The 24,328-nt window shown below is 42.8% G+C and overlaps 1 protein-coding gene across 1 annotated transcript in view; it reads right to left on the minus strand.

Moving 5' to 3' along the window:
• Nucleotides 1-1,977: 1,977 nt before the first annotated feature.
• DOCK10 (dedicator of cytokinesis 10) overlaps nt 1,978-24,328 on the minus strand; it is a 308,992-nt gene continuing 286,641 nt past the window's right edge. The window contains exons 51-56 of the mRNA XM_088446281.1: nt 17,223-17,369; nt 14,496-14,706; nt 11,406-11,596; nt 6,807-6,907; nt 5,736-5,874; nt 1,978-2,669 (exon numbers count right to left, since the gene is read on the minus strand). Of these exons, the coding sequence (XP_088302407.1) occupies nt 2,553-2,669; nt 5,736-5,874; nt 6,807-6,907; nt 11,406-11,596; nt 14,496-14,706; nt 17,223-17,369 (906 nt within the window). The 3' untranslated portion in view covers nt 1,978-2,552. The remainder of the gene's footprint in view (nt 2,670-5,735; nt 5,875-6,806; nt 6,908-11,405; nt 11,597-14,495; nt 14,707-17,222; nt 17,370-24,328) is intronic.

Consider the following 24,328-nt stretch of genomic DNA (forward strand, 5'->3'; position numbering starts at 1 on the left):
AATAGCTCTCTCATCAAGTGTTAATAAAAATGCTTTACCTATCCTTACCCATAAGCAGTGACCTAAATTATGTTGATCCTGTAGTGCTGCTGGGGGCTAATTGCAGCCAGGTTTGCACTGTAATGTAAAGTATAACCACTGACTGAAGGAACAAAGCAGCGTGAGGTAGGGAAAAAATTCTCACTGTTCCTGCAATTAGGACAAAGTCCTGACAGCACGGGATAGTCCTCCAAATTCAGGATTGATCCCCCAGAATCGGACTGTTTGCAGACTGTGCTACTTCCTGTTACCTGTATTTGCAGCTTTGTCTACCTGGTGCTGATAAGGACTTAAGCTCACTTGTGGTTTGGTTGGATCCTGGAATGTTATGACCCAACATGAAAAAGAGATATGTACTGTATTATTCACCAGCACCGCCATGAAAAATTTGAGGGACCCAGTATGTTGGGGTCACGCTAGAAAGAGTTCGCTCTGCAGATGTTGCACAGCTGAAGGGGGCATAGTCACACCATTTTGAGATCATGGCTTTGCCTTTTCTGCAGGGCTGGGCTCCGGAACTCTGTTACCCCCCTCTCAGCACCCCTGCTATTCACTCCTTGGTAATCTGAGCAATGAATGATCACTACCAGAGCTGGCCCTTCCCAATCTGGTTCCCTAGGCAAGATGCCCCTACCCCCCCCCCAGCATGCCTGTAGGCCTACCGCCCGACTGTGTGCCACAGGCCCAACACGCGACACCCTGGTGATCTAGGGTGAGAAGTAAAGGGTGCCCCACTGGAACCTTACCTGCTCTGAAGACCATTGGGAGCAAAGAGGGGTGCTCTCTGTTCCGGCCCTTCCACGCAGTGGTCAGCACCTCTACACAGCTTGACAAACACCATATCTACTCTCTCAGCATAGGTTTGACTCCACTGGCTACATGACTTTTGTCAGACTTCACCTGAACAGCAAGGGTGCCTAGATCACCCTCGCTGCCAGGGCTTAGGCATCCTAGAATCTTCTGCCACCTCTTCCGTTCTTCTGTCTTCTGCCACTGCATCTTCAGTTCCCCCTGCGGCAGCTCTTCTATACTCTTTTTGCCATTATACTGGCTTTGAGCAGCTCATGCCGGTAAATAAAATCTGGAGTCAGTGGGCGGAGCAATGGCGCAGCGAGCCACGATTGGCTCACCTCGCTCATGCCTGATTGACTGCCAGTCTGTGAGCCGCAATTGGCTTGCGGCCAGGGTAAAATTTCAAAAGCAGCTCCACCATCCGCGCTAGGATTCCTTGACCGGTCCTAGCACCAGCCATATATGTGAGCGGGACACATCTCAACATCTATCTGGACTCCGAACAGACTGACAGATTTTCCTGCCTCCCCTGGAGCTAGGGCACCCTAAGCAAGTGCCTTCGTAGCCTATGCCCAGGTCAGTCCTGTTAGCTACCTTCGGCTAGCTGCCAACAGTAAAGCTTTGCTTGCCCTAAAGCAGAGATAAGAGGATATCCATAGTAACCATTCTGTTATTGTTTATTTAATAACACTTTGCAATTTGCACTAATATGCAATAACCCGTATCCACATTCAGATGTTAGTCTACATCTTCTAAACTCTGCTTGAAGACTGGCAGCTACTTTATGTGTTGTAGGACATTGAAGCACATTGCAAAACATTATTAAAAACCTTTGTTATCTCTGATTTCAATCGTAGATGGGATACAATTGGAAGAAAAAAGTGAATAGATACAGTCTTTCAATCGAATGAACAGATCGTTAAACACGGTCTTGTTGGCGGATGATAACAGGTATAGACAGTTTTTACTACCTAGATCAATAAAAATAATTTGCTATCCAATCAGATCTTGATCAGACCAAAAAATTGTTTTGGACCAACACATGCTGTCCTATCTGACCACATTGGTTTAAAGCAAACTGTACAGCAAAATAGCTATTTGTGTGGGTACTATTACATCACGTGTGGGCTAGCCATCTTAATAAAGAGCCTTTTGATTCTGTTATTATCATTTAGGATCATCTATTAATTTCTCTACATAGTCCCAGCTGAAGACCTTGCTCCTGGCATGCAGAAAAACACATAATAACCATGCACGTTCACAAATACTTTAATAAATCTTTATCTAAGGATTTCTATAGACTCTTAGTAATTTTGTGGGCTTGGGTTTTTTTCTATAAAAAAAGACAAATTTTACACATCTCCTATTTACAATTCTCAATGTAAATATGCTTAATTATAAAGCATTGAATAGAGACTTTTACAATATAAGCAAGAGATAAAATAATATTATTTAGCATGAATAATAACAAATATCATAGGGAGTGCTCATCTGTCGTTGGTTAACCCCTTGGCAGAAAAGGGATTTAAAACACTAGGTTTTTTTTTTGTCCATTGAGGAGGCAACATGTTTACATTATACACTAGCACTTCCTTAAGCACTAGTGGTGATAAATTTAAAATAAATTAAAATTACAATCTATGTTCCAAAGAGGCAAGTCCTTCAAAGTTCTTTGATCAGGTCTGTGGTATACGTATTGTTCCTATAAAGGATAGGTGCAATCAGGAATCAGCTCTCAGTGACGTGCTTGGCACCCCTGTGCTTGTTGTACTGGCTGACCGAAGGGTACATGGTTTCTCTACTGTGGAATGTTTTGCTGGTTCCTCCCGATAGCTGATCTTTGAGAAAAAAAAAATGACAGAATCTCAGTCTGACAGTAAGTGATGGGCAGCGACCTTCAGAAATAAAAACACATAGCACAGCGTTTTGCTGCGGTTCACCGGCCAAATTCACCCTTCACAGGCTCCCTACTGGAAGCTGAGGAGATGCAGTGACCAACTGGGAGTTTCAGGTCACTGCCTGTCTTTATAACAGACACAGCCGGCCGCAAGGGGAAAGCAGGATTCACAGGTTGCAAAATGCTGTTTTCCCAGAGGATAAAGTAGAAACACTTTTTGGTAAAGGGACTGGTGCATCTAAATAAGGAACATTAGAACATGTTACAGTCTGTCCAAGCTTTCCGATTGCACTAGGTTTTCTTAGAAAACCTAGCACTAATGTTCTTGCCTGCACTTAGTTGTAACAATGCACGGTTACTTACATGACACGAGAAATCATGAGGGTGAATAAAGACAGGTGAATGAGGATCAGCATGCATGTATCACGTATAGGAAGACAAGTAAAGGACATACCAATATTCCCTAATGTACTCAGTGAAATGTTAGACAAAGAGGAAGAGAAGCGGAACAGGCAATGGTCACATGACAGCTGAGAGAAGAGAGAGAAGGGATTAACACAATACTAGGGTGACAATATGTGTACATGGTAAGTATTAACTTAAAGTCATGTACTGTACACTGCTGGACAGAAAAAGGACCCCTTAAGACACATTTATAGATTTAACCTATGGTTTAAACTTTACTGTATGGTTATTAGGTATACTTCAATTACATGGTTTACAGGAAGTATTGTGAATTAAAGAGGTGCTTGGATGAAGGTGTTATGTTTAGAAGAAACTGAGATATTTAGAGTTAAAAATAAATTATCCACTAAAAACTGACTTAAGAATAGGACATAGCAGTTTTATCCACAAAATACATCAGTAAATAGACTACCAACATATACAATAACATTATTACTATCATCTCCGGGTCATAATACCTTCATCCATTAAAAATAGTGATTCTTCAGAAAATTGTTACATAACACCTTCATCCACTCGCCTCTTCAATTGTGTTCATGTGAAGGATATTATGTAACTGGAATAGGAAATGAAGCAAATGAGAGTGGATGGAATGAGCAAGAGACAGGACAAAGGGACAGCTGGTTTCAGTTTAATAACATCTAGAGCACTGACAGAGGGCCTGATTTGTGCACTGCTGATTGCAGATTCACGATTTTTGGGAATCTGCGCGTGCGCAGGTCCCATTGTGGAAGTGTGCAAAATGGGTACTGCGTAGTCGCACGCAGACCCTTCCATGTCTCTGCCTGATTGACAGGGGTCGGCCAGCGTACCCGGAAACAGGGGCGTGTCTGCTTAGTTTTCCGGGAGTGACAAGCCTAGAGACTGTGTCGACCAACGCAGTGTCCTGGGCTCACAAGCCGGCCAGCCTGAGTAAGCTGGCCGGCTTGCACCAACCTTCGACCACCGATGGTCGCGTTGTTTATCTGAGCCTGCGACCTCCGTCGCTGTGTTGGGATCACAAATGCAGCAGGGGGTGTCAAACACCTCCTGCTGCATCTGCATAATAACGAAATAGCAAAGCTGCCTGAGTGCAGCTTTGCAATTGCGATCCTTGCTGAATCACCCCCAGAGTACTGTGTATACTGGCAACACTGTACACATAGCAGTAATGGCATACACTATCTATCCCCTTAAACTGTAAGCTTTTCAGGTGAGTGTCTACTGCCTTAATTGTAGCTGTAACTTCCAATATTATATTGATTTTGTAATATAGTATGGCACTGTGTACACCAGGGCCGTAACTTGCTATGGGCAACCGGTGCTGTCACATAGATTGTAAGCTTGTGAGCAGAGCCTTCCTACCTATATATCTGTCTGTTATTACCCAGTTTTGTACTATTAATGTTAACAATTGTAAAGCGTAACGGAATATGCTGCGCTATATAAGAAACTTGCTCCCGGCTAGCAGGGTGCCTGAAACAGCACCCTGCAGCCAGGATTGCTGCTGCAGCACCCACGGAGCGTCCTGTGGATGAGTCAGATGGGCACCCTGCACAGTAGGATGCCCGGTCACCGCTGCACTTACCAGAGCTGCCGGTGGCACCCTCTTCTGCTTGATGTAATACCATCATGCGCTCGATGTCATGATGTTGCACGCTCAGTGGGCGGGGCCTGCACAGGGTGCATCTGGTGTACACTGTGAGGCACTATATCAACAGAGTAATGAAAACATACTAGTGAAATGCTTGCAGGATTAAAACCTGGGTTTGAAAAGCATCCACAATGAGTTTGTGTCTTATAGGTGTAAGGATATTGAAATAACACTGGACTGTGTTTAAAACGCAGAGGTAAAAACAGTACATTATTAGATATGTATCTCAATATTGTTTTTGTAATTCTCTGAAACCATTACACTACAGTAATTGTCAGTGACACTATAATCTGAAATTGATCTTTGCCACTATGTACTTTATCTAATAGTAATAACTACAAGTGAAATAGAAAGACTGAACTGCATACTGTGTAGTGTTTTCCAATCCTATACCATCCAAAGAGGTGGAGTCACACACCAGGTATTTCTTTATGTATATCTGTCCATGTGTGTTCATACAGTCCAAGGAAACTGGGGCATGAATGTTTTCCCTTGTCTCCTGACAATTGTCTCCATAGTGCAGTTGATGGCTGCCCACCTTCCTTAGTATAATGTGACTGTGTGTCCTATCTGGCTTGCTTGATTCCAAATTATCAGCGGAGATGTCATAGTCTAGAGCAGGATCAATTCCCTGATGGCCCCTGAGCTCCCAGTATTTAATTTCACTGCCAGTTCTAATCTCACTCTCACTTTATGCTGTTGGCCTACACTGTGAAATTATGTTACATGAGATTCAACAGCTGATAATATTTGATATGGCTGAGAATAACCAGCTGCACACAACATCCACACATAGAAAGGAGAGCTAAGGCCACAAAGTGTCAGGCCTTTGTCACTAGTCTGGGGATTTACTGGATAAAATAATCTGTCCTGGTTACTGAGGCTGTTTACTGATAAATAACAGCTCACCGGTTCATTCATGACTTCAGAGAGTTCAGTGAGAATGTCCCTATAATGGGATTTCATCTCTTCTTGGTATTCCAACTGATCCTCCTTTATCAGCCGCTCATTTACTTCCAGAGCCAGACCACATGTGTCTGCAAATTGTCTGCAAATAATACATATTTTATAAGAACATAAACAAATCATAGACATGGTAAACCAGATAAACTATGACTGAATTCAAACTGCAGGTTCCCCATGGCAAAGGGGCTGAGTTATGTACTGGCGCTGATTTGTGCACAGGTCAGATGGTGCTGTGTTTTATACTGGTCAGATGGGCCTCCACTGCCCAGGAGCTGAGTTATGTACAGGTCAGATTGTGCTGTGTTTTATACTGGTCAGATGGGCCTCCACTGCCCAGGGGCTGAGTTATGCACAGGTCAGATGGTGCTGTGTTTTATACTGGTCAGATGGGCCTCCACTGCCCAGGGGTTGACTTATGTACAGGTCAGATTGTGCTGTGTTTTATACTGGTCAGATGGGCCTCCACTGCCCAGGGGCTGAGTTATGCACAGGTCAGACAGTGCTGTGTTTTATACTGGTCAGATGGGCCTCCACTGCCCAGGGGCTGAGTTATGCACATGTCAGATTGTGCTGTGTTTTATACTGGTCAGATGGGCCTCCACTGCCCAGGGGCTGAGTTACTGGTCAGATTGGCCGCCACTACCTTGGGGCTGCATAGTGTACTTTCATACTAAGCTATTTAAAGAGTTTGGTAAAACCAAAGGTGTTGGAGATTGGGGCTTAATCTATACTTTCTCAGTCAGGGCTCCCAACTGCCCAGGTCCGCAACTGCAATATTATGCAGCGCCCCAATCCAGCTCAGCACATGACATGTACGCGCAATAATATGTACATCCCTATTTGTGGCCAAGCTCATGTACATATCACTATAATTAAGTTAATAATTATAAATTTGTTTTTCAAAACTCCAGTCACCTTTACTTTTTCATTGTTATCACACAATGTTTTATGTTCATTTACGTTTTTCCTAACATTCTCTCTGCTTATAACGCAGGAATGTAAATGTGACGTTACCTGAAGATTTCTTTCAGATGTCTCACTTGACTCTCTGGATAATTGTTGGCATTTGTCTCTGTTAGAAACGCTCTGGCATAAGCCATAGGTCCAGCATTTACCTGAAATAAAATAAGTAGTCTTCCAGTAAAGAAAGGTTAATATGTAAAACAACATAAAAACAAAGACAGCATGCCTATTGGGGTTGAAGCACTGTGCAGATTTTTTTTTTTTTAAATTTAATTCGGAGATGTATAAAATGTCAGTACTGGCTTGGATGTAATCTTTTCAATATATCTGCAAGCAAAAATATTTTAATACATCAGGATTTCAAAGTACTCTTAATCTTTGATAGATAAGTGAGGGGAAAAATAACATTTCTTTATATTATTATAAAAAATTTTTTATGGTTTACTTGAGCCAGACACCTTAGATTGATAATATTAAAATGACAGGAGCACATGGGAGGAAGAGAAGATTTTTAAGATATAACAGTAAACTTTGGGCCTGATTCAGACCTGCTCGCTAAGATGCATACTCTCATTGCTGCCGATGGTATGTATCCTTGTGCGCATACCTTAGCGAAAGTTCCCAATGCATTCGCTCGCTGCGCATAGACAGCCCACCAGAGTGAGTGACAGGGGAAGCCGTTTGTAGGTGGTAACAGGGGTTGGCCATTAAAAACGGGGGAGTGGAGGTGCAAACGCAGGCGTGCCTGAGCATCTCTACGGCGTTTTAGAGGTGTGCATAATTATAAGACAGCATCATAGTACACGTCACCTGGCTTGTTTTTACACTGAAGTGCTCGCAGTGCTTGCGGCAGGGTATGGTCAACCTCAATCGCTGGGATTGCATCTGATGTACCGATGGTTGCATACACTTCCTGGACATGACGTGCAATTTGCAATAAAAGCCAAGGGTCACGCTGTCTGACAGTAAACAATATCGTGCAGTCCAACAACATGCTGGCAGGCAGGGCCGCATCAGGGGGGGTCTGCCAGGCCTGGAGTCCCGGGCCCGGAGAGAGCGGGGCCCGGTGACAGCAGAGCAGAAGATAAGAATCGGGCTTTGGCAGCCGGAGAGAAACAGTGCCGCCGATGGTATTTGAAATATGGCACCATCCGCGAGCTGTAAACTGGCAGCCAATCAGGAGTGGACGCTCCTGATTGGCTGCTGGTACGCGAGCTGTGATTGGCTCGCGGACAATGCCATATTTGAAATACCGCCAGCAGCGCTGTTTCTCCCTGGCTGCCATTGTATATCTGCACCGCTGTCTCTCGGACCCGCTGAAGAAACCAGGTAGGAATCGGAGTCCCTGCCCTATGCCCCTCAACCTAGTGCAGCCTGCCTTCCCTACCATAACCCCCTACTCCAGTTAGCCTTATCTGCCCTGTGCCCCCACCTCCCAGTGCAGCCAGTCTTTCTTGCTCTGTGCTCCCCCTAATCAAGCCAGCCTTCCTTTCCCTGTGCTCTCCCTAATCAAACCAGCCTTCCCTGCCCTGTGCACCCCCAGTCCAGCCTTCTCTGTGCCCTCTCAGTCCAGGCTTCCCAGCCCTGTGTCCCCATGTCCATCCTTCCTTCCCGACCTCAAACTTTGAGAATTTTTAAACTGGTTTACTCACCAATTGAAGTCCCACCCTCCAGTGTAACTCTACCCACATTATACACAGCTCCTCCCACCTCTGCGCTATCCCCCAGGGAGGCCCTGGATATTTTGTCACTACCGGGCCCCACGATTTCTGATGGCAGCCCTGGTGGCAGGTAGGTCAACGTTATGGTGCATACACACAGGGCCTGATTCAGACCCGCTCGCGAGCGCAGGACGTTCGCAAGTGGGTCGATGGTGCCCTACTGCGCATGCGCACGACGGAGGGAGCTCCGTCGTGCGCATGCGCGAGATCCGGCTAGCGACGGGCTCTCCGTCGCTCCGGGTCTCGCACCAAAGGGGGCGTGCTGTCGATGTTGATTTACAGCACGCCCCCTTTGGTGGGCGTGCCGGGGGCGTTGCTGCCAGACGGAGGCGTTCCCATGGGAACGCCTACCGTCTGAAGCCGGCCCCACTGACATCAGTAGTGATGTCGGTGGGAGTGATTTTGGCTCTGATAGAGCCAAAATCACTCCAGGGTTTGCGGCAGCGAGACCCTACCGCAGGGTCTCCGTCGCAAGCCCGATGGTCGCGATGGTCTTGACCATCGCGACCATCATCATGGACGCTCGCTATAGCTGTGGGTGGTCACCCACAGCTATGCGAGCGTCCAAGAGGCTGCTCCATTTTCATGTAGGAGGGCCCTGATTCAGAGCGAGTGCTCTGGTCAGAGTGTCCGGCTCTGTATCAGGCCCACAGTACGATTAAAATGGATGATATGAACGATAACGAGATTGATCATATCATTATCGTTCATGTCATACATTTTTCGGGGGCCCAACGACCTGCGATGCACGGACTCGTATGGTCGATATTGACCATCGCCCGTGCATGCAGGCCAACCTGGTCGATATCGACCAGGTTACTATAGGGAATATAGTCGTTGGTGAGTTGGTGGTGTGCTGGATGATCGATATCAATCGTCCAGCACACCCAGGAGATCGAACAACGACATCGTCCCGTCTGTACGCACCAATAGTGTGTGTTTGGTAGATAATTTAAGGCTCCTACACACTAGCCAATGTGCTAAAAGATATTGGTGAAAGATATTAGTGAAAGATATTGGGTGTACTCACTTAACGATATCGTTCACGATATCATTCAGTGACGTCATCTTGCCACATCCCTGTACAGGCACTCTGACGATATCGTCAGATTGGCCGGTATATTTGCACAAGAGCAAACATCGTTAGCGACCCGAGGGAGCGCACATCATTGGTCGTTCACTGCATACATACTGAACGATATGAACGATATATCGTTGAACGATATTGTTATCGTCCAAAAAAATCATCTAGTGTGCATGCAGCTTTAAACTACTTGAAATAGAACATGTACCATCCGCACCAAAACATTGGTTGAAAATGATATACTGTTATAACCCTTCCCTATCTTATTGTATTATTATGAATATTCTAATAATATATTGTTATCAGGGTGCTCTAAAATAAGCAAAGGTCTTTAATCCAAAATAAACAAAAATAAAAAGTGATTATTATTGAACTGGGCCCTTGGGGTATAAATTATTTTGTATTATTAAAATCCATTGGAAAGTGTATGTCTACATAATTGTCAATAATCTTGGAGTCTGGATTCAATTTATACTCTATATGGATAATAATAAATTGATATATTAAATTAAGATAATAAAAAATGTATTTGCACATCGCTCACGTGTTATGTTTAACGTGACTTGTAGCGGATGGAGGTAAGATGTATGTGGACACGTATATACAGTACACAGAAACCTAAATCACTTAAGAAAACAGTGTATTTCACATAGAAGTATATATTCAACTAAATATGAGGGTATAAACTGATCAACATAAATTTATCTTCCTAAGGCTGGGATGTACTAAGGTTGCGGTGACCATTCCGTCAGTCACTGCAGTCTTACTAATCGCATATGTAGTAACATATGCAATTAGTATCACTAAGGACAGCTCTTGCGAAGCAGCCAACCATGGGAAACGGGGTCTCCGTGGGACCCTGCCCCCTCCGAGCCCCGGGAGCTTCCTTCTGGTCACCTGTGCAGGAAGCCCTGGGCTCCTCCTCCCTGCACCCGGAAGAAGATTAGGAGGAGGAGGCGGAGGACCCAGGAGGAGCGCAGGCCGGCGACCATGGAGAGCAGTTGAGTGGGGGCCAGCGCTGGGCGACAGCGGGGCGGCGGAGGAGCAGGGTGCGTTAAGAAGCCCATAGAAAAACCTGGCGTTACCCTCTGCACCGATAAAAGGGCGGCCGGGGCTTAGTACATATGGAAATGTGGTAAAAACCCTGAAAACTGGGTTTGTACCGCATTTTTCCTTTAGTACATGCCGGCCTAAGACACAAAATCAATAGAGTAAAGGGGAGCCTCAGTGATGTATGAGAAGTGTACCTGTATCGCTGATAGATTAAGTAGATCTTGTCTATTTAGATTTAATGATTTTGGCAGTATAGCTCTCTAGGGGTTAATGCTCATTAATCTGAATGGAGACTGATGTGCGTATAGCAAAATGAGTATCTCGCTTCACTGTGTAATACACCTACTATACAGCATATATTCTTATTTCAAGCTGCACCATTCTATCCTGGAGCAATGGTGCAAAACAAAGGCGTTTCATGCTGCACTGCATAAATGAGATACACAGACTGAACAAACAAGTTACACAATTAGCATCAAGATAATTAGTTCCTATACGATAACTGTTGTCCATTAACATGGACTATGCATCAAATACTGTGTAAGCAGCTTTGTTTTAATGTAGTTAACATTAACACATTCCTGTGACTGGTACATACACTGCTTCCTTTTGTTATATGCGTTAGACTCCTGTTTAAGTGGTTTAGCTCACATTGAAGTAGACATGCTGTTAAATAAAGAAAGGGTATTGGGGGTCAGCAATATAATTTTATGTGACCTGTTATGCAATAGAGTTCTACCTGGGAGACTGACAATCCGTCTGACAAGCATGTCTCCAGTACACAGCGCTCACCTTGACACTAACACTCCCTTGAAGCTTTAGCTGTAGTCTTATCATATCAACGTCATCCATTGTGCAAAGGTGCTGCAGCTCCTGAACCTTCTTGGACATTTCATCAATGGCAACTTCAATGGGATTCAGTTCTGTGCTTGTCTGACCTACAACCTGTATTCTTTTCTTCACATGTGGAAACGAATGGCTGGCTGTAAGGAAATGTAGTAAGAGCAGCAGGTGAGGTGCAATTAGGTACAGGAATGCATGCACGCACACACTATATATCCACAGCAGGCGGCATTCACGGGTCTGGGAGAATAAATACAGAGCCTAGACTACAGCAGACTATTCCAAGAGCCAGTGTGTCAGGTTTAGTGATAAAGCTTTCAGAAGAACCTGCACTCATTCCTCTGGTGTCAGCCACTTCATTTTCCTTACTTACAAACTACTTTGTGGTCTGGAATAACATAATACTTCTTACTTAGGTGATGAGAAGCAATAACTACTATTTTATTCCATAAAGTAAATAACCATCTCTTGGAGACTAGGTAGCCTATAAAAGGAAACTATACCCCAAGGTGCAAGTAAGGCACGTAGAGGACCTGTGATAAGTCTGTGTAGAAGAGACTTCCCTTTTAGCTGTAAATGTAAATTTAAGAGTAAGAGGAAAAAATAAAGTCAGTTATTTAGTGTTAATGCTGCTTTGTAAGTGATATACATACCTGTGACAAACACAAGTAATCACCCTATAATATTAAAGTAAAAGCACACCCTATATAGGATGGGTACTTAGACATTCCAGATGGAGGTGTCTTATAGGTTGATACGTTCAGCTCCTATATGGTAAAGTACTGTATATACTTTACATATAAAGCACTGTGCAAAAGTTTTAGGCAGGTGTGGAAAAATGCTGCAAAGTAAGTATGCTTTCAAAAATAGATGTGTAAATTGATTATTTTTATCAATTAACAAAATGCAAAGTGAAAGAACAGAAGAAAAATCTAAATCAAATCAATATTCAATGTGACCACCCTTTGCCTTCAAAACAGCATCAATTCTTCTAGGTACACTTGCACACAGTTTTTGAAGGAACTCGGCAGGGAGGTTGTTCCAAACATCTTGGAGAACTAAGAACAGATCTTCTGTAGATGAAGGCTTACTCAAATCCTTCTGTCTCTTCATGTCCTGGAAGTGATGATATGGCCCCCACAGAGCCCTGATCTCAACATCATAGAATCTGTCTGGGATAACATGAAGAGACAGAAGGATTTGAGCAAGCCTACATCCACAGAAGATCTGTGGTTAGTTCTCCAAGATGTTTGTAACAACCTCCGTGACGAGTTCCTTCAAAAACTGTGTGCAAGTGTACCTAGAAGAATTGATACTGTTTTGAAGGCAAAGGGTGGTCACACAAAATATTGATTTGATTTAGATTTATCTTCTGTTCATTCACTTTGCATTTTGTTATTTGATAAAAATAAACTATTAACACTTCTTAAGGTCCATACGCACGTATTGATTTTGTAACCAATGATTTTCTGTCAGATTTTCCCTTGAAAAAGTAAACAATTTTTTGAAGTGTAATGAACGATTTTTTTGAACGATGACCGAATAATGCTCCTTCCCTTAATGAAAATCGTCATGTTGGACAGTCTGAAATGGACGATGAACGATAACAACAAACTACAAACGGGAGTGTGCATCGTTCATCGTTATAAACTGAACAACTTTTTTTGAATGATTTAATGATAATGACGTTGTTATCGACAAATCGTTCAAAAAATCCTTCAGTGTGTATGCACCTTTCCTTTGCAGCATTTTTTCCACACCTGCCTAACACTCTTGCACAGTATTGTATATAGGGCATGATGCAGCGAGAGACATGTGCCAATTTGCATGGTGTACCTTACATGAAATTACTCTGAGCACGCGTAAAAAGTGGACACACACTTATCCACCTCTCCAGACTATTTTGCCACTTGCACACGCCGGCGCCTGAAGAGGGTGGATGAATGGAGTTCTAATATAGACCAAGTACAACAAAGGCAGTGGCAAACGCAGGATTTCTAGAGGGGGGTTTCCAAATGCTTGATTTTAGAGTGAGTGTGGCCAGTCCGTGAAGAGGGCATAATTAGCATTTATCCAGCTTTAATATGCGTCATACAAAGTATATTGTGTGTCATAATTCCAGCATATACAGGACCAGCGATCACAGTAAGCCATTAGATGCGGCAGTAGGGCCATCCTGCCTGAGCAGAATGTTTTTATGTCAGATGTGGGCACCATTGCTGAGCATTGGAGCAAATACGGGAGTCTAAGGGAGCAGCAGAAGAACCTAGCACTGCCCTGGAGATATATGTACATATCGGTCTCCTTATGTACTGGATAGTGTATTATTATACAGTATTAATAATTAACCCTGTTGATGGTCTATAGCAGTCCATCTCAAACAGTGCATGTTTTCCACATCTCCTAGTTGGTGCACAGGTGTATTTATTACTGGCTGACACATTTTAAAAGATCCATACACAGGTGGTGCTAATTATTTCATTTGTGATACTGAGAAGAACATGCAGCACTAGTAACATTCTATTATATTACTATTTCTATTGTGGTCATGGTGTGTGCTGGGGAGGGGGGTTTCCAGGCAGACAGAAACCCCCCCTGCGTTTGCCTATGAAAGGCTAAAGGGTGGGTGCACTGCAAATACATGCTACAGTAATGATGATGACTTGTATATATGGTACTGATGAGGACGGGATGTGTACGGGTCTCTGCATATGTGCAGAAATACTCTCCTTTTCCATGCTCTATTTTTTGGGGGTGTAATTTATAACAATTTTGCCAAAAACTCTGCACCAACCCCATAGTAACTAAACTACTTTGGTTACTGCCTTCACATACAGCATAATTGTTAGTATAGATATCTAAATGGAAATCCATTTTTAGATCATTTCTAGCAGACAGATTGGTATATCTTAGTTGCCCTTAAATACAACAATAGATCTGCTGCATAGATAAACCTGAGCTTATCTGTTGTCATATCCAAGGACAAAGAAAGAAAGAAAAGCAGTGCAGTGTATTTACACAGAGAATAGGGTCACTTACTGGTCAGCACTGTACGTCTCTTGCATTGTTCCTCCACTCCACCATGCTTCTTCCCTGACAATGTGAATGGTGTTTCAAACACAAATCTGCTGATATTGTGATGCTTCTCAAAGTCTGTTTTTCTGTCTTCCAGCTCTTTCTCATCAAAATAAGGTGTGACATATGTAACTTGGAAATAAGCAAATTTGGGATCTAGATCTTTGGGATTCACCTACATAAACATTAAATATGAACTATAAATTAGGCTCAAACATATAAACTACTGCAGTGTCAGTTATACAATGACTTGCTAATCAATAGTGTAGATTCTCTGAAGAAACTTCAGAAATTAAATTATAGCCATGCATAAAATTACCCCAAAGCTTCCCTGTTCTATACAATAGATAGTACACAAGGAAACAATAGATACAACGTAATGAACATAGCAGGAACGCCGAGAAACTTGTCCTCCATACGCAGAGGAGTAGCGTGGAACCATGGCGCCCGGAGAAAGTGCATGTCATACTGCGCCCCCCCTTGTACTGAATTGTGCCAGTGGGGTATGGCCAGCCTACGGGGGAATACTGAAGTGAAGATAAAAAGAGCAAACAGTGGCAATATGACACTTGGCATTGAGGTACCATAAGGGGAATAGAATGCTTCGGTGAGGCACTATGTGATATTAAGGGGTTGCTCCTTTGACACTGCTTTATTCATGTATAGCACATAGGATCTGACTTATATCTCCTTTGAATCATTGTTATTAGACAATAGAGGATATTGTATTATATATTATGATCATTTTACTTAAATTGACAAAATATATGTGCTAGAGTGAAATTCCACAGGGTGCACTGCTTATTACTGCAATTACTGCCTCACGCAGCTTTCACTGGAATGGGAACACTTATGGGAAGCTCCCTTCTCAGCTATGCTCCTACTTCGCAAATAAACATTGCACCTATATTAATGTGAGTACTACTAATCATGTTCTGTCTACCACCATTATTATTATTTCAGGTCTCTTAATATTTTTTAAAAGACCTTTCAAATAACACTTTGTGGTCGTGCCTGGGAATATCTCATTACTTTACATATCAAAGCAGTGACTTTTGTAAATCTAATACCTTATAAGTGAAGTTTAGGACTTTACCTCAGATGTGTCACTTTTAAGTCCATTGAAGCACAATTAATGAATGAGGAGAGAGGGGATCAAAGAGGAGAGGGGAGAGGAAAGTGCCGATCAGAGATGGTAGGTGACAGAAGCCAATAAGAAAAGGAGAGGGGTGGTGACAGAAGCCAATAAGAAAGGAGTGGACGGGGCAAAGAGCCAAACACAGGGTAGAAAGGAGAGGTGAATGTAATCAAACTGATAGGAAAGGGGATATGACAGAAGATGATCACAGAGGAGTGAGGGCCAGAGGGGAGGAAATCTGGGCAGCTTGAGGGAGCATGAAATGTAGAAATGGATCTCAGATCCGTAACTTATTTAGGATATAGAGCAAACAAACTGAGATAAAACTAACAGGCGGCCGTCAAACTGAGTAGCGCACATGAATTAAGGAACCATGAATGGTGCCCTCTGCCCATTTTGGTGCCCGGAGCTCATGCTCCACCGGAACCACTCTTGCTACTCCCCTGTCCATACGATACATAATTAATTTCTGACTCTGATGCTATAATCCTCTGTAAGTGGAAACAAATTCTAGAGATGATCCTAATGGAAATAGCTATGATTCAGTCGGCCAAAACTAGAGATGATCCTGTACGAACTAGAGATGCTCCTGCACAAACTAAAGATGATCCTGTCTGAACTACAAATAATCCTGCCTGAACTACAAATGATCCTGACGTGCTGAACTAGAGACGATCCTGACGGAAATAGAGATGATCCAGTAGGCCCAAAGTAAAGATGATCCTGTCTACCCAAACTAGAGATGATCCTGCCTGAACTAGACATTATCCAACCTGTCTGAACTAGAGATGATCTTGCTTGAAGGAGTGATGATCTTGTCTGCCTGAACTAGAGATGATTCTGCTGGTCTGGACTAGAAATGATCCAGGCATCCTGACCTCGAGATTATTCTTCATGAACTAGAGACTATAATGTCTACCTGAACTAAAGATAACTCTACCTGCCTGATTTAGAGAGAATCCTGTGATGGCCCTGCCTGCCCCAGCAAGATAGAGATAATTCTGTATGTCTGAACTAGAGATGATCCTTTCTGTCTGAACTAGAGATTAAATTGCCTTCCTGAACTAGAGACGATCCTGTCTGCCTGAGCTAGTGATAATCATGTCTGCCTGAGCTAGTGATGATCCTGTCTGCCTGAACTAGAGACAATCCTGTCTGCCTGAGCAAGTGATGCTCCTGTCTGCTTGAACTAGAGATGATCCTGTCTGCCTGAGCTAGTGATGATCCTGTCTGCCTGAACTAGAGACGATCATGTTTGCCTGAGCTAGTGATGATCCTGTCTGCTTGAACTAGAGATGATCCTGTCTGCCTGAACTAGAGACGATCCTGTCTGCCTGAGCTAGTTGTGATCCTGTCTGCTTGAACTAGAGATGATCTTGCCTGAATCAACTACTGTACTGTACATTTTCAATGAACAACACAATTGTTGGGGTGGTTATATGAAGCAAAATCTTTCCAATGCCAATAATGCAATAATCATATATACACTATTTATATTTGTGCCTTTATGGAGGAGTTACGTAATCATATTCATTGTGAACAGGAGCACACACCTTGTTTGAGTCCTGAATAATCTTAACATTGTCTGCTCCAAATTTATCACTATACAACTTGAGCAGCCTCTGTGATATTTCTGAAAGCCCCGTTAATTTAGGCTCCTTGTATATATACTCTTTTCCTTCCTCTTCTTCAAAGAAACCCTGAAAAAAAAAGGATCAATATATTTCAGTTTACAGGGAAATACTTAGGGATATATTCCCCAAAGCTGCACCATGGCATCCACTGTTAGTCACTTCAATGAGTTTATAACACATCCTACAGCTAGTACACAGTAAGCAAAGCCTTTGATGCATTATAAATAGAATTATTAATGGATGATGGTAATTCATGTTTAGGCTGAATGCAGGCATAAATGGTATAATTGGGATTTTGCAAAATGACAGATGATTTAGTAGCACTTTAGTCTTATAAAATAATTCTTAGGAGTTTTCATGCAGTTAATATAAAGATCTCCAGTGAAATTCTGTGTCTGTCCTATGTACCTAGAGTATATGTAACATGGCTTTCTTGAACAGATGCGTTTCATCGTTTTGTGACCAGTCCAAATTTCACATTTCAAAAAGGCATAGAAAAGAACTGAAATGTCCAGAGGTGGTGCACTAGAGAATCCTAATATTAAATCATAACTTTTATTATTGCTGATAATAATATAAATGATAACAAAGAAACAGCGAAAATAGGTAAAAAAATGTAAAGAATCTGACAAAGTACGAAATATGTGTTTAAAATTGTTGCGGCACCCTTGCTATTCCACCAAATGTCATATCAGCATCAGTTGTATGGCGTTATTATATCTGTATAATCTCTGTCTGTATCTCACATGAATTAATACATTGATTATATTGAATATACAAGGAATTCTTACTCACCATTAGGGTAACAGCACTTTGGGAGAACTACCCACTAACCGTCTACGAACAACTGTGTGTAATAATAGATATGCTCATGGTACAATAATTAGTGGGTTCCTACACATTGAACTCAAAAATATATAGATCCTTATTATTTTTAGGATCAAGGGTTCAACATTGTAAGGAATTACACAGGAATAATTTAGTTTATTATTACATTTATTTCTGTATAGCTGCCATTTAATAAATACTGGCTCATCTATCAAATGGCGTTAATCTCTTAACATACACAATCTGTCAATAAGAAGAACTATGATAATTTTTTGACCGGTCATAGAAGGTCTAAATTTATAAATGTATTAATTCATGTCAGATACAAACAGAGATTATACAGATATAATAACGCCATACAACTGATGCTGATGTGACATTTGGTGGAATAGCAAGGGCGCATATGACCACCCACAGCTTATGCGAGCGGCCAAAAAGATGGTCACGATGGTCAAGACCATCGGGCTTGCGATGAGACCCTGCGGTAGGGTCTCGCTGCCGCAAGCCCAGGAGTGCTTTTGGCTCTATCAGAGCCAAAAGCACTCCCACTGACATCACTAGTGATGTCAGTGGGGCCGGACCCAGACGGTAGGCGTTCCCATGGGAACGCCTCCATCTGGGCAGCAACGCCCCCGGCACACCCACCAAAGGGGGCGTGCTGTCACTCACCATCGACAGCACGCCCCCTTTGGTGCGAGACCCATAGCTCCGGCTGGCCATCGCTATGTGGGTCTCGCGCATGCGCACGACGGTCTCGTGCATGCGCACTCGCTCCCTCGCTTAGCGCTCGCGAGCGGGTCTGGATCAGGCCCAGAATTCATCAAGCTCTGAAAATACAATACTTTATCTTCAAATGGCGATTGATCCTGCTACCCACTATGGGAAGTAGTCCTGGGTCGCGAAAAGGGATCCTTTCCGATCCTTCCGCCTCTGTCCGGCTCCTTCCAACGAAGGTCGGTGCTTTTGTGCGCCTGCGTGACCTATGGGTCAAGCATGCATACTTGTCTCACTGCTCTAAAGGAACAGTGAAAAGATTCACTGCTCTGAAAGCACCAGCTGTCTCCTTGCTCCGGCGAGTTAGTATGTTAATTATGAAAATAATTAACATAATGAATAGACCCTTTAAACATAATTCTAATCCTTGAAGGAAATCTAGTATCACTTGTCCAAGCTGAAGAACCTGGCAGGGCAAAATCTGATGTCTGCACTGTACAGCAGACATTTTGCACTTCGTAAATGACCTCTAGAGTGTTATAGCAATAAACAGATAGAATATAAACAACAATGTAACATGACTAGACTATCAAACAGTGCCATCTTATGGTCATAAGGCTCATAACATATGGCTGGAACAATCAACAAAGTGTTTATTCCCCAATTTTAAATTGTTGGGCAAACTGTTTTCTGTAAACATAATATAAATAAGATTATTATTAAGAGTACACATACAACAGCATAATGTACAGGATTGTGGAGAGATGTAATAAGAGGAGCAGTGACACTTTTTGGAGAAACAATGGGAAATGATGGATCACTGGGGGTCATTTACTACAAAGTGCATAATTGTAGTTGCCAATAGTAACCAATCAGCAATGATATTTTCTATATGCTGAGTCACCATAATTTTCTAAACCAATCAGAGCAGTAATTCCAGCAAATCAAATACAGTTTAGCTGGTGTGAAACACTTCTGCAGGGAAATGGTGAGTATCCAGCGATCTGAAAGATTACCATATGCAAACTATTAGAGCCAAGAGTCTGTGTAATTCAGTCCCTCATTGATGGTAATATTTTCATTCATATATTTTTTAATCTTATTGCATGGTCAGGGCTTTGTTTCAGGGAAGTGGGATGTTTTTTTCCCCTTTACTATGGGGTCATTGAGATACTGGTTTATTATTATTTTCACTTTCAGCATCAGCATGCTGTGTGTTACTGACCCCACGTCCTTTATGGACTGTACTGAGCTCCTACAGCCCCGTAGTGACGTCTGTTCTCCGTCACTGTGAGTCTAATCCTTCCTGTGTATGCTTTACCCTTCTCTGATTTTCATTCATTACCTGAACACTACTTAGGTCTAGTCACCCTTCATTTTAAGTGAGCAGAGTGACCCCAGCTGCAGCTACTCACCGGCCGGCACCCCACTCCTATCTGTCACCGGGGCACTGAGCGCAGGCCGCAGGGGAGAGGGTGAAACACTATGCGGTGCAGGGAGGGCTTATGAAACCTCCTGCTGCACCAACATTTGTGTGACACCCAGCCTGGCCAGGTGGCCGGGATTTGTTTGTGTGGTGATAGCCTGGTGGAGGCTCTAATGGGCAGAGCTTCGGGGGCCAATTGTTATGCTCCTAAAAAGATAGGAAAATAAGTTTTCCTGTCTGTAGCAGCACACCAATCCGATGCTGTGGGCCTATTTTGATGGGTGGCCTGGAGCTGTAGCTCCATCCGCTCCATTGCTAATCCGGCCTTGTCCCTTCTTTGATTATGCCTTATATACAGTACAGTACCTGCAGAGAAATCTGATTTCCTCAGCTGGGCTTATCACTGGGTATTACTACCACATCCTGTCCATCAGCAGAAAGGCGAGAATTACCTGGATGAGGCCAGTGTTGCTGCATGGGGACAGCAGAGCTACACAATAGTTATGGCCTTATTATAATGACTGATTAATATGAGGAATATTGGGACTCACTATAGGTAGTATAATACGGGACTTCTTCTCTGAGCCCTCTCTTTTGGTTGTCACTGTTTGTATAAGACGTATATGCCCTAAGATCATTAGATTGTAGTAGTCATCACATCTATAGGATCTGTACCTGGGCCTGTGCCCGTGTCCTGACAAGTTACAGTCCTCTATCCTAAAACTATATTGTATTATTATTTGGATGGAATGACTTCATGCTGTATGATGTAAGGTGGGGAGGGAAGCTGGTCGAGACAAAACAAATGGTTTGAAGCAACAGTAAGCTGACTGCTAATTGTATCTACCCTAACTCTATGGACTTATGTTATCAGAAAACAACCTATTAATAATAAGGTATTGTTATATAATCTATTACCTGTTGAAGAGCTGTAACAATCTTTTTTATGTATTACAAATCACAAATAGTATATTCCCTAAGAGTGAGACCCATGTAATTCAAAAAAGTTTACCTACCATAATGAAGATAAAACAACTACAACGCCATTAACCGTAATAGATTCTACAAGACAATACAGAGCTAAAACATGGTTAAATTCTGCCATGAATGCTGGGATGTGAACAGACACAAATGAACACGGCACTCGCACATTTCACCATAGTGACAAATGAACATCTTAGCTCATATTAATAAATTAGATGTAAGACATCAAGTATAAATAGCTGTCGCTGTATGTGTAAGTGGGAAGGAGACAAAAAAATGAGGCACTTACCACAGCCTTCAATAGGATCAGACGGAAAAAAAGAGCAAATGTACGCGTTAACTTTGAGTCGGAATATTAGAGAGATTTTAATAGTCATTGCAGTTTTGTGTAATCCCCAGTGCAGAATTCCATAACCTCTAGCAGGCCAGCAATCATCACACTCAGACTAAGCCACTGATTGACTCAAACTTGGCCTGAGACATCCTTAAAGGCTGATACTGGGAACCAGTCATGTCTGAAAACATTTGTGCTCTACCTTTCAGGGGATTAAATACGCCACATTTCATCTGTTCTCAAGCAGCCAGATATTTCCTTTCTGCAAATGAGCTGGAGCAGAAAATCTATTTGATCTTCCGCTTTACTGTGTGTTTTGGGGAGCTGCCTATATTCACCTTCCAGCAGCAGAACGCTAAGGTTTCCTGGCTTCAGTACTGTTTTATTATATCCCATGTGTGATATTCACCACCTTTTTATGGATGCTTGAAGAGTAAGGCCAAGCAAATGATTACTACAGAATATAATCTAAGGGATTCTGAGACCTAAGAGCGGATAGATGTGGTTTTAGGTTTCTTTTTTCTTTTACTTTCTTCCAATTTGCTCTATCCCATAGGTTTGACATGATAAGTAGTGTATGACACATACCTACTTAGCATAGGCCAATTTAGGGTGCGAGAGATTACTGGAGTCTAATTAGAAGGAAATCCCCAAATTGGGAGTTTGATATTATAATACAATACTCACAAATGTGTTGCAGTACCACATACAGCTAATACAGGGCAACTACAAAGTCAAACCTTACTTTAAGTGATTACTTTGTAAAAGGTTTGTACCATCTAAGCCCACACAGCATTGGACGACTCACTCCGTCCATACATATTCAATAGCGCTCCATAAAAGAGTCTATGGGCAACTCATACAGTAGTATCAACATCACCGCCTAGAATGGGTGTGGATTAACAGATAGACAGTATAAAGGTCGACAGTGTCTAGATAGACGCCAGATGTTAAACAGTCAATATGTTGACTAGGACAAAAGGTTGACAAGGACAAATGTAAGACACACTAAAGGTAGATATGTAAGAAGGTCAACAGATACAAATGGTTGACAGGGTCAAAAGGTCCACACGAAATGGTCGACCCATGATTTTTTTTTTTTTTTTTTAGCCCTAATCTTCACCCTAACCCTAACCCTCCTCTTGGTGCCTAACCCTAACCCTCCCTTCTGGTGCCTAACCCTAACCATTGGGGTAGGTGCCTGACCCTAACCGTCCCTTCTAGTGCTTAACCCTAGCCCTCCAGTAAGTGCCTAACCCTCACTCCTGGTACCTAACCCTAACCGTTGGGGTAAGTGCCTAACCCTCCGGTAAGTGCCTAACCCTAAACCTAACCCAATCCTAAACAAAAAATAATAATCATGTGTCGACCATTTTCACATCGACCGTTTGACACTGTTGATCTTCTTACATGTCGACTTTTAATGTGTCGACATTTTGCCTCTGTCGTCCTTTTGTCCCAGTCGACCTATTGACTGTCTAACATCTGGTGTCTGTCTAGACATTGTCAACCTTTTTACTGTCTATCTACAGTCCGGAACCCGCCTAGAACATCAGCACACTGTGATTCAGTTCCAGAATTTAGGTGACAGAGATTCCTTCCTACAGTATTTGTTATGGGCCTGATTTATAGTTGTACGTAAATAGCACGGCCACTGCGTCTTTGTATGCGGCCACTGCATCTTTGTATACGGTAACTGTGCTAAAATTTGCATACAACTATGATTCAGCCCCTATATGTGGTGGGGGATGTTATAAAAAGTGCATAACCCTCTAAATAATTCTAGTCTCATTTATGTATGGTCATACAGTGTACATCCTGTGTTTCTATCATTTTATTTACAGTGACTCAGGGCAGCCCAAACTTTACATACAGCCCTGTGGCAACATTAGCTCAACAGCATTGTGAACAGACACAGTTATGACACAAATACAAATTAGAAGAAATGTGTTTCTGAGCTTATAATATGATTATAATACATGCTAACTGCAGAAAACAATTCTATTTGAATTTTAAAATTGTGCCACCCTACAGGCAAGATACGCTCTGTTCTACGGTGTACTGTAGCTCCTACTTTCACTGTCATCTTGCATTTGTGGCAGGGAGGATATGCACGTCTGAGATCAGTGCTCAGTGTCCGTAGATTAAAACATAAAGCAGCAACAAAATACAGTTGGTAACTCCAAGATTATCTTTACACTGATCCTGTGAGCCAAGACACAGCCACCCCACAATGTTCAACCCTTCAGCTAAGGCTGTCTCACCAGGTCAAGGACCCCAAGAGAAAGATCAATGAAAGCACAATTAAACCAAACCACATGCTCTCTGCCATTTTCACGTGTGGCTGCATAACTTCAATCCGCCAAATCTGAAACCACCCAGTTTGTACATGATAAGAATACGAACTATACAATGTTTTAAGCTGCAGTTTGCAAAAACCGCACATCAAACTGCTAAACCAGGGATGGGGAACCTCAGGCCCTGGGGCCGTATAATGCCCGGGGAATCATTTGCTCTGGCCCTCAGAGCTTTTTTCTGCTAACCTCATCTGGCTAGCAGGGTGCCCAGAATGGCACCATGCAGCCAGAATCTATGCAGCAGTGCCACCAGAAGCATCCTTAGGACCCTTTTGACAGTACACCGCTGCCCTTACACCTCCCCGGAGCATCCTCATGATGCTCTGGGCATTGCTGTAATCAACGGTGATTGTGGCCCCACCCCGTGTGACGTCACATTGAG

This window comes from Taudactylus pleione, unplaced genomic scaffold (assembly GCF_031769625.1).
Source record: "Taudactylus pleione unplaced genomic scaffold, aTauple2 ptg000395l, whole genome shotgun sequence".
In the NCBI taxonomy this organism is placed as follows: Eukaryota; Metazoa; Chordata; class Amphibia; order Anura; family Myobatrachidae; genus Taudactylus; species Taudactylus pleione.